Source organism: Opisthocomus hoazin, chromosome 1 (genome assembly GCF_030867145.1).
Source record: "Opisthocomus hoazin isolate bOpiHoa1 chromosome 1, bOpiHoa1.hap1, whole genome shotgun sequence".
NCBI lineage: Eukaryota > Metazoa > Chordata > Aves > Opisthocomiformes > Opisthocomidae > Opisthocomus > Opisthocomus hoazin.
Genome location: NC_134414.1, coordinates 142,617,484 through 142,633,699, shown reverse-complemented (window position 1 = coordinate 142,633,699; position 16,216 = coordinate 142,617,484). Strand labels below are relative to the sequence as shown.

At 41.5% G+C, this 16,216-nt stretch overlaps 1 protein-coding gene across 1 annotated transcript in view; it reads left to right on the top strand.

The window, feature by feature from the left end:
* The first annotated feature begins 12,259 nt into the window (after positions 1-12,259).
* IRAG2 (inositol 1,4,5-triphosphate receptor associated 2) overlaps positions 12,260-16,216 on the top strand; it is a 39,968-nt gene continuing 36,011 nt past the window's right edge. Inside the window, exons 1-6 of the mRNA XM_075416249.1 lie at positions 12,260-12,854; positions 13,629-13,739; positions 14,498-14,678; positions 14,899-14,975; positions 15,055-15,133; positions 16,043-16,201. Of these exons, the coding sequence (XP_075272364.1) occupies positions 12,260-12,854; positions 13,629-13,739; positions 14,498-14,678; positions 14,899-14,975; positions 15,055-15,133; positions 16,043-16,201 (1,202 nt within the window). The remainder of the gene's footprint in view (positions 12,855-13,628; positions 13,740-14,497; positions 14,679-14,898; positions 14,976-15,054; positions 15,134-16,042; positions 16,202-16,216) is intronic.

The window sequence follows — 16,216 nt, the reverse complement described above, 5'->3', positions numbered from 1 at the left end:
TGCAGATGCTGTCAGTTTATGCAGTCCCTGTGCAAAGAACCACAAGGTACAAGAAAAGCCTTTCAGATTTGTGGATCCTCTCAACTTCAAATCTAAATGTGAGGGAATTCCAGTTCGCTCCTTTCTCCCTGTCTTACTGCCAAACTTCCTCTTGGTCCGTGGCTATTTCAGCTTCCGTACACAGTGATCTGATGGGAGGGTGAATGTTAAATCAAACATACTTTATTCTCTTTATCAATATTTATTATAAAGGTTCCATAGTGATGAGAACTGCCATCGAGGCAAACACCTTTTATGCTCCTATTTACAAGGGCATTAGATCTTCCAGAAAAGAGAATAACGTACATAGTAAGGGGGGGAAGATGATATAAAGTATATCTTGATTTTACCAAGCCTTGAATCAGAGTTTAGACAACAAGCAAATGCAGGGGACCTGCCATTCCAAACCAACCAACCAACCAGGAGAGCAAATCACTACTTCCTCAGGAAAAGTTTTTAAATGTAGCATCCTATTTGCATCAACCATGATGACACACATGTCATGAGAGAGGCTTTTTTGATTCTTGGAGTTTGCTCACTGATGCAGCACATGCAAATGAAAGCATTGAGCATGAATCCTCTGTGAACAAGTGGCATCTCTGCTTGTTTGCACAGACCATGTCGTTATTCATGCATTGACAGCACTGATGGGCAACAGAGAGCGTCTAACATTATGATTCACAGTCGTTTATTTCGTCCTGATTTTAAGAGCACATTGTGCTATTAATTTGTTTTTTAATGCAGTTGTTTCAAGGACACTGAATATAACTATGTGTACTTTCCTCTCAGGTTATTTTTAAGTTAAAATTATTAAGCCCCCCTGCAGTTCCTAAATCTTATACTCACATGAAAAAAAGAATAAATTGCAAACTAAATGTTTCCCACACAACAAAAGAGTCTCACTCACCTTCATACTTAGTTCAGTGGCAAATCTTCCGTCTTCTTTCCTTGGGATAACGTGTCACAAAATCTCCTACGGTTTTGGGTGTCCCTTTTTAAATCTTTGGAAAGAAGGTACCCTCCCCTTCTGTGGCAGGGTGGAGGAGTCTAAAGGGATCTCTTGTCAGCCCTGTAGATGGAGAAGTAGAAAGTCTGATGACTCCTGAGGGAAACCTGTAGTCTTGCAGGAAGTCAGGGAAATGATTGAAAGACGGATACACTTGGAGATGCACCCCATTAGCCAGGTGAATATCTTCTGAATACATCAGCATCAGCCCTGTGCCTTTGCAATATGTCACCTTCTTGCTAGATGATCGATAACCACAGACAGAAGCAAATATTAATAGGGATGATGAGTGTTTACCTAGGATAATCTAACTGATATGAGATTGCAATCCATTGTGGGAGCTGGAAAAGTTAGTAAATTACTCTCCAGTTGTAACATGCCAACAGCAAGAAAAAGTCTTATCCAGTGTTGCTAGCTTGCAGTTATTCCTAGCATATATTTAGAGGATGCAGTCTCTTGTTTGATTCTCTAACAATCTCTTGCATCTAGTTTTCTTACACAAAAGTAAAAATAGAAAGCTGATTAAAAAAAACTACCAAAACTGCTCCAACCCCTAACAGTCAGAAATGTTTTTCTGTCTCATGGACTTGGTTGGAGTCAAAGCCCAGATTGTGGGATTGAATAGGTCAAGCGGTGGAGCAGTAAACAGAAAAAAGGCAGGGAGCAGGATTCAGAGAAGCCGTTTCCGTAAGCTACTTCTAAGTGATTGTTGGACTCGTCGCAGTTATGGACAGCGGGCTAGGTCCTCAGGCAAAGAGCTAATCATGCTTGATGTCTAGCCTTGCTGGTTCTGTAGCTAGGGGTTTCATCTCTGCTGCATCATTTTTTCCCTTGTAAAATGAGAGAGGGGAGTCGAAGGGGAAGCAAAGCCAACAAGGAGACAGAAATTTGCTGATTAGAAGATTGGCCAATAGAAAGTTTCCTGTGGCAGCCTCACAAAGAGGACCAGCCTGTGGTGTAACAAAAATACAGGTCAGCCCTTATGTGCGACAAACACACACTCATGTATGCGGAGTCTGAGTGAGGAGTGTGCAGACAGGCACTGCTAAGGCTTGTTATGAACTTTTCTGTGACATGAGGTGTCTGTGGAGACTGCTGTGAAGCACACTGTTAGTGAAGGTGCAATGGCTGTCCTGCTTTTGGGGGGATATTGCTCTGTTCTGTGCTCATGCCAGACAGAATTGTTCATCACATATACAGAACTGGCATTAGCTGAAGTTGCTTGGATGCAAGAAATGAGAAGGCTGTTCAGGTTTTGGCCTCATGCAGCTCTCACGATGGCTGGGAGCTGCTACTATACCTGTATCCTTTAAAAAGGCCATGTCATGATGCACACTAACCAGTAGAAGGGATTCTACTTACATCTACTTCAAAGAAAAGTTTACATTTTCCTTGCTGTTTTCCTCTTGCTCTGACAGATCAGAGACATCTCTTGATGATGTTTAACCCTTAGCCTTAAGAGGGCTATGCATTGCATCAAGGAGTCATTTAACAAGCAGAGACTTGGAAAAGATAAAGCTACTATTCCCTTCTGTAGGGACTTCACAGTCTCTGTTTATGCACAGACCACAGGGCCAGAATCAAATACAACTAAGTCTGTGAAAATTAACCCCATACCTTTGGTATTGGTCACTGTGAAGTATATTCTTTTCATAATGGTTCTCCTTATGGTAGAAAAAACAGAATGTGTTTGGCACTGAAAATAAGCCCTAGTTCTCCTACCATTGGAATAAGACAAGTTGACACAAAATAAACCGTGAAGACAACCAGCTCAGCCCCTGCAACTGGAACTGGGGAGAAGGGGAAGAGAATGAAAGGCATGGAGAAAGATTTGTCTAGTTACCCCACTGTAAAAAGACAGCTTCAGCTTTTCATATTTTTTGGCCACTTTGCAGAGTCGAGCTGTTCTGAGTTGGTGTTGCTGGAGTCTCACTCTCCCAAACCAAGCTGCATTGCCAGAGACCCACTCACCTCCTCGTAGAGACTGGGGCTTGTTTGAGGCTGCCCAGAGGGCAGCAGGAAGCTGAGCTGGACAGGTCAAAACCTAAACTGGCTTATTGCAGCATCATGTGGTCGTCAGCTCAAAAGCAAATGCAGGGCCTTGACAGCATCCTCTTAGAACAGAATAGAATGGTTTGGGTTGGAAGGGACCTTAAAGATCATCTGGTTCCAAACCCCTTGCCATGAGCAGGGACATCTTCCTTCAGACCAGGGTGCTCAGAGCTCCATCCAACCTGGCTTTGAACACTTCCAGGAAATGGGCAGCCACAGCTTCTCTGGGCAACCTGTGCCAGTGTTTCACCACCCTCATGGTGAAGTATTTCTTCCTAATATCTAATCAAAATCTGCCCTCTTTTAGTTTAGAGCCGTTCCCCCTTGTCCTATCACTACACACCCCTGTGAAAAGTCCCTCTCCATCCTTCCTGTAGGCCCCTTCAGGTACTGGAAGGCTGCTGTAAGGTCACCCCGGAGCCTTCTCTTCTCCAGGCTGAACAGCCCCAACTTTCTTAGCCTGTCCTCATAGGAGAGGTGCTCCAGCCCTTGGATCATCTTCGTGGCCCTCCTCTGGACCCGCTCCAACACATCCATGTCCTTCCTGTGTTGGGGGCTCCAGAGCTAGATGCAGGACTCCAGGTGGAGTCTCACAAGAGCGGAGTAAAGGGGCAGAATCACCTCCCTCGACCTGCTGGCCACGCTTCTCTTGATGCAGCCCAGGATATGGTTGGCCTGCTGGGCTGCAAGCGCACATTGCTGGCTCATGTTGAGCTTCTCATCCACCAGTACCCCCAAGTCCTTCTCCTCTTAAATTACATGGTTTTAATGCAGTACCACCAGATGTCTCAATGACAGTAAGGTGTCCGGAAGTGAAATGTTTAGTTTCAAGCAGTAGCAAGAGACAGGCTGCCTTGCCCAAACATCATCCAGGGCACCTGAGATATGCCACATGGGACTGCCAGCTGTGGCACAGGGCCTGCAAGAGACATGAGACTTGTGGAGAAGCAGCTGAATGATCCCTAGGGCATCTAAAATGTTACTAATTGATTTTGAATAGGAAATAATCACAGTTCTGTGAACTACAGAGTGGAGGGAAATGGGCTTCAAAGAGCACCCTCTGGCCGCAGAGTGTAGAGCATTAAAAGAGTAGGACTGAATTCCCCTCTTGAGATGTCCATGTCTGTTCACTGGCTTCAGACAGCATTTTACACAGACAACATCAGGTGAAATGAACCCAATCCCAAATTGAATTTATATGATTTTTTTTCCAAAAGGTTTTTATTTTTCCCTTAAATTCTCTGTGCCTTTTTGAGTTAGGGCCCTAAATTCATTTATTTCTATTATGACCAAGGATTCTAAGTTTCACAAAAAGGAAAAACAAATTCTAAACCACCTCCCTGGAAAAATGTATGCAGAACAAAGACCTCCAGGTTTGTCAATTCTACTTTAGTGATTGAAACTTAAAAGACTCCTCCCTTCATAGCTCTTTCTTGTCATGATCCTATGAGAAGGTGGTGATCTCACTCTTCCCAGAAACCTAACCACTTCTAGGATGGCATGTGGGACATGATTTATTTGCAAACAGTAACAGGAGGCAATACTTTGGGAAGGAAATGCGTGTACTGAGAGTTTTTGCATTCACAAGAAACCATGTGGATATGTAAGGGCATATGTAAGTTTCTACTCTTGAAAAATGAAGCAGCCTATAATTGGGTTATGGATCATAACACACCAAAAAACTACAGCACTTCAGGATGATGAGCTGTACTTGAAACACTCATTGTCAATCCTGCCATTTCTCAGGTGATTCACGTAAATGAGGAAGCAGCTTTGGCATGTAATCAATACCCTAAAGTGAGGGAAGTAGAGTGAAGCTTGCTCTAGCAGCAGGACCCCTTATTAGAAAGAACATAACCTATGCTTATACTTAAAGATGATCTAAAGGGCAGAGACAGCTTATCCTGACATTGTAAATGATAAAAAGCCAATTTCTGGAATTGAAGTTCAGTGCTGAGGTGGGTGAAAAAGTTCTCGTGTGATGGAGTTTTACCTGGTGAGGTCAAACATACATCACTGACTTGCGTCATGACCATGCACTTTCCAAAATCTTTCCCTGAAAATAAAGGCTACACTCACTGTGCCTATCTATTTTAAACTGCTGGTCAGGATACCAGTGATCCATTGCTTGCTCCTGAGTAAAAGGTGTAGCTGTTGTGTGTAGGTGGACAACGGGTACGTCAGCAAATACGGTATTCTGATGGTGTCGGATTATGAATCTCCTGAGATTTATGATCTTTGACTCTTGTGCTTATTTTCATTTCCTTTGTGCTTTCCTGCTAGTTTGTTCACTCTTTGGGAAATATTTCTCTCTGGCATCCGAACAGCAAATAGCACAGTGGAGTTCTGGCTCGTACATGCCAACCAGAGCATCTTAAAAGGCTGTGAACTATCATGGCAGAGTCTGACAAACAGGAAACTGCAAACAAAAAATTTGGTGTTTAATTCATAGTAAGGGAATTTAAGTTAGGTAGTAATGCAAGCTTTCTAACATAGCATAGTGAAATATAGATTGCCTTAAAAGGCTGTGGATCTATTTCCACTGAGAAACTCAGAGAATAGATTAGCCAAGCTCCTCTTAGGACTTGTTGGTAAACTGATCTTGCCCAGGGACAGGATGATGAACTCTATGACCTCTGAATATCTTCTTTTGGGCCTGTTTTTATATTTCTGTGATCTTTCAAACCTGACTCTGGACTTTAACCCCATACATCCCACTCAGACTGGGGGGAACTTTGTGCCAAGTTTCATATCTGCCTTGTAAGAACAGTTAACTAAGCAAACCTCATCTACAATCCATCAACACATTTTGTGCCATCCATTTTATGTCACACAAACATGGTTTTCGTGTTATTTTTCAGAATAGACTCTAACTTCTCTGGGAAGCTGCATTTTCGTGGTGCAGTTGTGAATGGAAGAGATGCTCTCTGATGTAAGCCAGACGTGTGATTACAGAGGCGATTAGTTGCTGTCCCAAAATTTCTCTCAATACTCTGTTGCACATTCAGCACCGTAATACCGGTGGGCCTGATTTCAGCACTGCTGCATAGTTACTAGAGTAATTTTTCTGCTTTTCTCTAGGCTTTATGAGAAGAACTGAACTAAAAACTATTAGAGGTACAGGACAAGCTGTAGAAAAGCCAGTCTGCCAGGGATCATGTAAATGCCTCACACGACAGAGATAACAGAGCCTTTGCTGAGGACTGTGGTGTGATCAATGCTACGTTCAGATCCAGGCACTACTGTTCTCAGACGAGTATTGATAAAAGAGGAGCAATTTCAAGGGACAATTATAGGTAAGAGTAGAAGTTAAATATGCTATGTGAGATGCGGGATGCCTAAAAGTAGCAGGAAAGAGTAGAAATGTATAAATATTTCAAAGGTGTAAACATCACAGAAAGAGGTATCACTTCTGAACTTCAGTGACCCATTGGATGGTACAATGTTTTTTTCAGTACTGGAAGAGTCTGGGGCAAATACCAGGAAAAAAAGAGCAACTGAAAGACAGTTTTCTCCAGTTTGCAAGCTGGAAAAGAGATGTGACCATCTAAGTACAGGCATTTATGAAGTACGTTAGGAAAGCTGTACAGCCCTTCAGACAGGCAAATACTACTGAACATATGTCACAGAACATACCCTTCTGTAATGACAGAAGCACCAAAGGCCAAGGAGTCATCTGACCTTTTCTTCCACCCCCATGAACTTGGCAAAGAGGATTTTTGTCTTTGTCAAGAAGCTACCTAGCAGGCTACAAACTATGCTGAGCATTATGGATGCAGTTGTCTCCTCTTGGCTGAGCAGTACGTTTGTTGCACAGTCTCACCCACAGAGCTGGGCAAGAAATACATGCTGTTGCTGAGCAGCTGGATGCCCACGTTTCGTTGTAAATAGTGGATGGAATCGGGAGAGATGAAAAAAGGCAAGCTACATTGAGAGACTGCACGGTAACCAGACAGTCAGGTGTCAGAGACTGAAACAGCCTGCTCCATGTTCTTGACAGAAAAAGTGCCCAGCCTCTGCGAGCATGGTCCATAAAAAGTGCAGCCTCTTGGGCTTGTTTTCCTTACCCATGCATATGGTGAGTGGTGGGGAGAGGTTGATACATTTATATAGAAATACACATATTTATATGCAAAATACATAACTTCTGTAAAGAAAATGTTGTTAAAGGCAGAACAGGAAACCCTAGGGAGCATTTTCAAGACAAACCAAGTAAGTTAGGAACTCTGCTGCATTAACATTTGTTAAAGTTTGAAAACATTTGTCAAAGTTTGAAAACATTTGTCCTCAGTATTTGCCTATGCATACTGAACCCGAGACACACATTACCCTTAAATAGCATGTATTTTAATCCCACCATGCAGAGAACAGGAATCCTACTAAAATAAGAGTATGTTTTTGTGCTACACTGTTGTAACAACAAACATCATTGTTTGAAACAAAGCTTTGTTCTAAAGGTAGAAGTCCAGTTTAGGGGAGAATAAATAGCTGTACCTGATGCACCAGGTCATCAGAACCGACAGGCATTTCAGATGCTCCCAAAGTGGGTGGGAAACCACTTCAGCCAGGTCTGTCTGTGCTTACCTGTCTCAGTCCACAGTGGAGCTCTAAGCAAAACACCGTGTAGCTCAACAAAGATGGTCCGTGAGCCACATGCACTTGAACTGCACACCGGGCAAACGGGGAGGGTGGGAATTTCCTGCTGTGGGATCTCTCTCACATCACTGACGTTACACATACTTCTTTTTCTGCAGAGCTGAATAAAAGGGCACAAAACCCACCAGTTGATTCAGTTGTGATTCCACCTGTCCTGAAGGAATACAAAGGAAATAGGCTTTATTCTGAATTTTATATGACAAGAGTTTGTGCTCATGTAGTTAAACTGTTACACGGTTACACTTAATTCTTTACAAGGTCCCATGTCATTTGTCATCTGAAGCAATGTGAAGAGCAGGCAGACTACGTCGACTGGACATTTAGGAGTGTATCAGGCACCTAGTTTATATCTCAGACCCTGTGAATGAAGCACTGCTTCCTGTGCCCCTGCTTTTCTCTCCATCTTTCTCAGTCTAGATTGCAAGGTCTATAGGCAAGTATCATTTGCTCTGGCACCTGAAACAGTGCCTACTCTGCTAGCTGTACAGCACCACAAATAACATTGGCGTCTGGAGGAACTTCCCTGAGTAGATGTCACTTGTTCCTGTCAAGGTATGACAAAATACGGGTTCTTTTTTTACGTGGGAGGTTTTCTCTTCAAACCAATGAGTTAAAAATCTTCCCATACACCTAAACCTCTGAAAGATAAGAGAAGAGAGAACAGCTCCTCACCTGGACTGGTTTGATCTCAGAACTGTTACGTCTGTATGACTATCAGCTTTACTCCTGGGAGAAAGAATGTCCAGTCAAAAATACTCATCTGCTAGTCAAACCAAAACTGACTGCATCAGCGCCATGGTCTTTGTTAGTGCTGCTGGATGATAATGCCAAGTTTTCATTTTCATTTAACAGTTTTCCCACGAAACAAGGAACAGCAATGTCAGCTCACTTCCACATTTCGGATTTTAACCACAGAGCATCTGTGAGAGCACTTCTTACATTCTTTCCATGAGTGCTGAAATAGCCTGCGGTAGATTAGGAAGTGTCATTTCTCCAGGTGTTTGTAGCAGTCTGATGAGCTGTGCAGTTAGTAGGTTACTGGGCAGGCAGTAGTATTCCCTCAACAATATTATTTCCAACTATTTCCATTTATTTTTACAGCATATACCTAAAGGTCCACAGTGTTAAACTGCAAATCTTGGTTGAGAATTTAAGAATAAAAGGAGGACTTGGTTAACAGTCCTAAAGAAAAAACTCTTTTTTTTTGCTCACAGAACCAAATGCAAAGCAGACAGTAAGATGGAGACTCTTTAATACCCCATCAGCCCAAGACATTTCAACTTTTGCCTTCCTTTAAAAAGTGGTAAGAGCTATGAAATTTATGCAGTTCCTGGATTCTCTGCTGAAACTGTCACAGGAGAAAATAGGAGAGATCTGCTCCTGCTGAAAGTTTGCAGCAGGTGGGAAAAGTAAGAAAGAACTGCCAACAGAAGTGAGAAACATCCCAGGTACCTGACTTCAGATACAGCAGTGAGCTCTATCAGTATTTTCCTCACTGTTTAAAAAATAAGGGTAAGGTAGTAGGGAGACTTCAGGATGCCTTAAAATTCTAGTCAATTCATTTAACAGCTGCAGGAGAGATGTGAGAAAACAAGTAGAAGGGCCAGAAAGCTGGAGACTGAGGGTTGATTTGCACCTCCTTGTCCCCGCAGCCTGAGAGCTGAGTGGCAGGCAGCACCAGGTGGACCTTGTAAAGCTGATGTTCCAGCTCTTTCCTCTGCTAATTGGAGTGCCAAAGGTCATTTAGCAAGTCCTCCTCAGAGGAACAGCTAAAATAGCTTTTGTCATCCTGTGCTTTCTCTACCAGAGAGGACTAGAAGGTATTTTTCCATATGTTGTTGTAAGTATAAGGTCTTGAACTGTTTTTTTTTTTTAATGGGGAATTACAAGCAACATTCGATTCTTTAATGAAGGGTTACTTATATCTGCTTGAAAGCTCTTGTGCGCTTGGAGAACATGCTTAACTGCAATGTTATTAAGTTTTTCTTCTGAAAGGCATTCTGTATCTCTAACATGGGAGAGTGCTTCAACTCCCTGGAATTTATTTTTAAGAAGAAAATCTTTTAAATCAGCCATAATAATAAAACATAGCTTCTTCTCTAAAATTATTCTGAGATTATTACTATAGTTTTTAATTATTTTTTAAGTATTCCTGTGTCTAAGGACATATTCATTAAGGTAAATATTACTACTCACAGAAACAATGGTAGAAAAATAACCTTGGAGATCTTGACTCTGCATATATAAAACCAAGCTGCTGGTATGGAGGAAGCTTGTAATAAACCCCTTTACGTAAAACATTGACTATTGCAATCTGGACTAATAAATACTTACATGTGATTTTCCTCTTCACAAGATTATGCAAGTGGTAGATCTTATGTTAAATGCTAATGAGTCATATTTAGAGAAAAGAACTAATTTTTCTACCTAAAAGAAAAGCAGGGAGCTTACTTCTTGGGGAACTTGCTTCATTTTGTTTCTTGCTGCACAGTTTGAGTAAAAGGACACAGTTCAGTGAAGTCTACATCCTTCTGGGGCAAGCTGGTATTTGTACTGTGCAGGGGGAAATCCCTTCAGGGTCAAGCATTCTGGTGCTTTGCTCCTGAATGGGCAACTGTGTCAGTCCCTCTCACATGCATGCACCATATTGTGAGCTCTAGGTATAAAGCTGTTGTTTAAGTTTCCTCTCCCTCTACTCCTAACAGAAGTCTGATCTGTGATGGTGCTACTCTGGTAGGCTGGCTACAACTAAAACCCAATCTTGGAGGCTCTGAGGATGGCTGTTGCCAGTCATGTAGTTATACAGTTAACATACACTGGACTTCTCATTGCTTCCCTGCTGCTTACTTTAAAGCAAGTGTTGTCTTTTCTGCCTATTTTGGGTTTTGTTTTTGGACGTTGTATATGACCTTGTGGAGAGAAGCAATACAGTGTATCTTCAGAGCTGAGGAGTTGAAAGTGATATAGTGGTGGAAGGTAGGTTTGTAGCTGCAATATTGGGTGTTACTAAATGTCGCTTAAAATCTGATTCTTGGGAGCTTTAGCTAGCTTATCTAGTAGATTATTTATTTATTGTTTAATAATATATCACTTATAATCATCTAACTGTCACAGCTAATTTCCAGTAGTATTGCTTGTTTCCCTCTTGTTTTTGTCCAATGACAACAATTCAGTCCAGCTGCTGATCCCTGTCACAGAGCTCTGTTCAGGTCCAGTTGCATTCACTGAGTGACACTGGCTGGTGGACGGCCTTTCCCAGTGCTGTTTCAGCAGATGCTTTTTTTGGGGTGAGAAACTGTGAGTGAAGTCCACAGTGGGACAGTGTCAGATAAAAGCTCCCAAATACTCAGATCATAGAAGGTGGTTGCAAATTGTAGGGTAGAGATGGATACCTTACTTGAAATATGGCTTTATCCCTGCAAAATGCATCTCCACTGCCTTGGTCACACGCACGTGGTTATCTTATTGGAAATAGCTTTTAAAATATTGACTTGGACAATAGATAAGAATACAAGTGAAGTGCCTCTGTAGAGCATGTTTCTTGGGTAAGCCCCTGTGTGGTAGAATGACAGCTGTAGTTGTGGCTAATTAGTAAAAGAAACAAGTGGAGTTTGTTTTTTTGTTCTTGTACACTCACTTAAATGCTGAAACTCTTGTTGCGCTTGCTTTTCCTGCCTCCCCACACGCCCCCAGCTTGGTGCCCACAAAGAGCAAGCCCAGAAAGACAAACTAATATTTTTCTGAAAGTAAGCTTCGATTAAAACCTGGCTTCTGAAACCTGTCACGAGATGGTGTCAAGAAAGCTGCATGCTCAGAATACTTCAACTGGCTTGTGTAGCTGTGGCTGCAGGGTTTTTAACTGGGAGGCCACAGAAAGAGATTAGAAACTGATAATGTCCACAGCTGTAGGAGATACATTCGGTAAATAGCTCAATTATTGTTGGTGTTGGACCTAAGCAAAAAGCCATGGAACCAGGGAAGGAAGTACATGCTACAGAAGTAATCAGAAGTAATAGCTACGAGAGTTATGTGAGGTTTTTGTTTCTTTTTAATGAACGCTTTTTATATAAAAAAAAGAAATACCCTATTTGGGATAAATTAGTCGAAGTAATATTGCTTAGTTCTTCCTTTAATCTAAAAAGATGGTCAGCTGCTAGTTTGCAGAGAGTTCTTCAGCTTTTATTTTTGTTCCACCCCCCACCCCAACATGGCTGTTGTATTTAAGAATAAGCAATGAGATTTCAGAAAGTATTTATTTCTTTTTTCCCCACCTTTACCAAATCCATATCACTTCTATTTCCCTGGAGAACTAAACATCATGATTGAAGGTTTCTGTCGCAGCTAGTATGTGGACCAAGGATTTTCAAACCACTTGATACCAAAGCTCCAAGTTCTCTGCTGAACAGAAAAATTGGTGATGCAAAGAATGTGTGCATGTTGATCATCCTGACTCTTATATCTTGTCCCTATTCTTTCCAGGTACTTTGTGAGAGAGGGTAATTGATAATGTCTTCAGAACATGGAGCTAACAAACGGCATCATAACCCAGTGGACAGTATATGCAGAAAGATCAAATCTATCCAAATGATGGACCAAGTTTCTAACCCTGCTTTGCAGATACCAAAATTTCAGTCCCGGAACTTTGACAGTCCACAATGCAATATCAAAAAAAATCTAGAAGAAATACTGAAGAAAAGAACTTTTAAAAGTCATGATAGTACTGGTCCACACTTAACCAGTTCCAGCAGTGACAATGTTTTTTCTGGAGACTTGCAGTTGCTGTCGCCTTATCCCAGGCGTATATCTGACTCCTGCTCAGCACATGCCACCTATTCAATTATCAAAAGTGATGAGAGATCCAGCAACCCATGGATGCCAGTATACCCCATGGAGAACTGTTCTCCACCCTACTTCAGATCTAGAGAGGCTAATACCCAGAATAAACTGTGTGCTTTATCAAATATTGAATATAAAGACATGCCTCGTGAACAGAAGTATCTTACCTCAAGTCCAAATTTATATTTCTTCACATCTGATAAAAGGCCAGAAAGTGCTGTGATCCAATCTCCTGTGCCAAAGAGATTATCTTTGAGTGAAAGAGGTAAAAATACTGGAAAAAAACCCCTCCCAATTCAAAATTGTAGACATCTGAACATTCAGCCTACATGGATGACATTTATTTACTACTTGAACTAGTAGCAATACGTTTTGGAATCACTCAAGTCTAATAAGACTGCAAAAAGAGCTGAGTAACACCTTAAATTTTCTCTAAAAAAACTTATTTTGAATGTAAAAAGCGAGGAAGTAACCTGTCAAGTCAAACTTTTTCGAATTTGACAATTCCTTTTTGTGGATAAGAGATTTGGCTATTAATTTAGTCTGCCTTTAATATAAAAAGATCTATGCATTTGGGTATGTTTTTTGTGGTGGTGGATTTTTTTAAGGATTTTTTTCTTGAAAACATAATCTGACTCTGATGATTTCGCTATATTCTATCTGGAGGGGGAGGGAAGAAATAGCTGGCCTTTTAAAATATTCTAATATGTTTTAATATGTCCACTTCATGTGAAAGAACAACCAGAGTTCCTAAACCTGCATATGTAGAAGTAGATGCATGAGCTGGTTCCCCTCAACGTGGAGGGTCCAGCTATGAACACTTCCTGGCATTATCTGGTAGTAAAGGCTCTGGTTCTATTTGGGGGAGGAAGCAAGGTTTGGTTAGGTTTGGGTTTTTTAGTCACCCTGGAAGGAAAAGAAGTGTGTCATTCAAGCTGTGGTGTGCTATTACAAACCTAATGTTGTAGTTAGAAGCTGTGGTGTGTGAAAGTTACTATGAGCAAATAAAGATGGACAATAACAAACTTATTCTTTGTAGGATGGAAGCAGTCGCTGGGGCACAAAGCTGACAAAATGTATGATGTGAGCTTGATCTGTGAAGAAGACTTACTCACCACTATCTTCTGTGCATGTGACGTAGAGCATACAGGTTTGCCAGTGGCTTTTCGTTGCCCTATTTTATTCCCCTCTCAACAAATTTTCAAGGTTGAGATCATGTTGCGATTCCTGAGACTAATAGCTAGTTTCCGAATCCATAATATGCTTAGACTGACTAGCTCCCTTAGCTGGGTGGCTCTGTGTGTGGCAGATGCAGAATAAACATCTGTGCCTCTTGCATGGTGCCTGTCTCTTCTCTCCTCCCTGCCCCAGCTGATCTCCACTGTATGTTAGGAAAACAGAGGAAGCAGAGGAGCAGCATGCTTCTAACAATCAACCTCATTGGAAATTACTATTTCTTTTAGGTTTTTTCCTCTTAGAAATTGAGACTTTTGGGAAACATCAGAGCAAGAGATAATTCTTCTGAGTTCCACCTCAAACATGACTAGAAGTGGTAGAAAAAAGGAGCAGTCCAGCAGAATACAATAATGGTAGTCACAGGGTTTGCTCAATTTGACGAGAGGCCTGAAAGTGGTAGCATAGCAAATGTGGTGAGATTGAAAGTCCAGTTTACTGGTTTGACAGACTTCAGTTTGAAAAGAACATACTTCTGTGTTAGAAAAAACAAACAAAAGGTCTAAACCGTTCCTTTCCAGGTCACATTAGAACTGCAGGGGCCAGTGGCTTGTCTACAGCTTTTGAGGGCAATCAAATATGTCCTAGTGCAGATCAGTAGTGTGCCCTTTCACAGCTTTTTATGGTGGCCTACTAGATATCAGCCTGGTGTGTGGAAACCTGTATCTGTTTTAGGAAAAGTAGCTGTTTCCAAGATCGTTGATTATCTCAGACACACAACTAGTCGGGGATCGGAAGACAGTGGTCTTGAAGAGTTGTGCAACATGCTTGACCCAGATCAGAAAGATGTCTCTGTGGACCTGGAAACATATCATGCCATCATGAGAGAGTGGATTGAAGACTGTAAGAGAAAATGGTAATTACGTTTTATCAATTTGTGTCATAAAAGCTTATGTGAAAACAGGAGAGTAGAAAGTTGTTCTGTGGCTTGTGCTTTCTATACTCTGGAACAAAGATGGTGTCAGGACACTGTGACCACAGTGTGGGTTTTGGCTGACAGCTTTTGAATGTTACAAAGTTGGTAAGCAATCCAGCGTCATACTGATTTTGTGGTTCTTGATGCTTCCTTGTTTCAGGGAAGATGGTGCCCCCGAGGAACCAACAGCAAGCATGGAAGACGTGGAATTTAAAGTGCCTAAAAACACCCCTGAAGGTGGAGACCCCTTTATTCTCTTTTTATTTGGGAAAACTCCACTCTCTTACTCTATAACCAAAATCCCCACCTTTTTCAGCGAAAAAGACGCATGTCCGGATGAATGTTACATCAGGAAGTTTGGAGGCCTTTGGGGGTGATGTGTCTAAAGGAGACATGTAAGTCCATTTAAGCAGTTCTTTCTCAGAATTTAGTACTCCTAGGTTTGAAATACTTGAGAGCAGTTCCTAGAACCGCTGTTTCAGACAACTATCTTGGCAGAGTTTCTAATGCTGACCTCAGTCTGCACTAGCTGTTGATGCTATCATGTTCTTTCTCACAGCTTCTGCTCAGACTTAAAAACACACTAGTAATTTTTCCTACTGATATGTTGGTCCTTCTGTGTCCATTTGCCTTTTTAATTTCCTGTGGTCAGAGTTTTGCTATGTGTTTCTTTTCCTTTTTAAACTGGTTCCTTCCCTCCCCCAAGTTCTTCAGTTATGACAATAGAAGACATTATCTTCTGAAAATCTGGTCTTTGGTTTTGTTTGGATTTTTACATTTTTTTTTTATAGTCATGACTCTGACTTGGATTCTGTTAATAGCAAATCACATAACAAACATGAGAAGTTTCAAAGATAATTTTTGCATTTTATGCATAGTCAAAAATCTAAAGATCTGCTTTCTGGTGCTTCCCTATTGTTTCTCAGGATCTCAAAAGGGTGATCCTTGTTCAAGTTGTAGTTGAAAGCGTAAGCGGGGGATGTTTTAGGGGAAAAGAAAGGATGCAGAAATTGCGGAGCTAATACAAAAGTATTAGTGGTGGCCTAAGAGGCAATTAGCAAAGGCTTAAGATACTGTCATGCAGACATCTAGGTGTGGCATTTGTCTGGTGGCATACTTTAATTGCAGAGAGCGTACGAAGTGTTTCAAACAGTTCCTCTGACTGTACGCAGCAGTGTTACAAATCCTCTGTGGGCTCTCCTCTCACCTCTCTAATCAGTCCAGCACAACATCAGAATTTTTAAAAAGTCTAAATTAGATCCAATCACATTTTTCAGTCTTTCCTGGCTTTGTTACTGGAACAGGGAGACTTCTGACTTGATAACCTGTGTTGCGGACCTACAGTACAACAACCAGAAGCTTCAGGAAGAGAACAACAAGCTAAAGATCACACTGGAAGCTGTAGATGAGACCAACAACAAGCTATTGGCAGATAATGAGAATCTACGTCAACAAATAAAAAGGTGGGAGACCCTGAT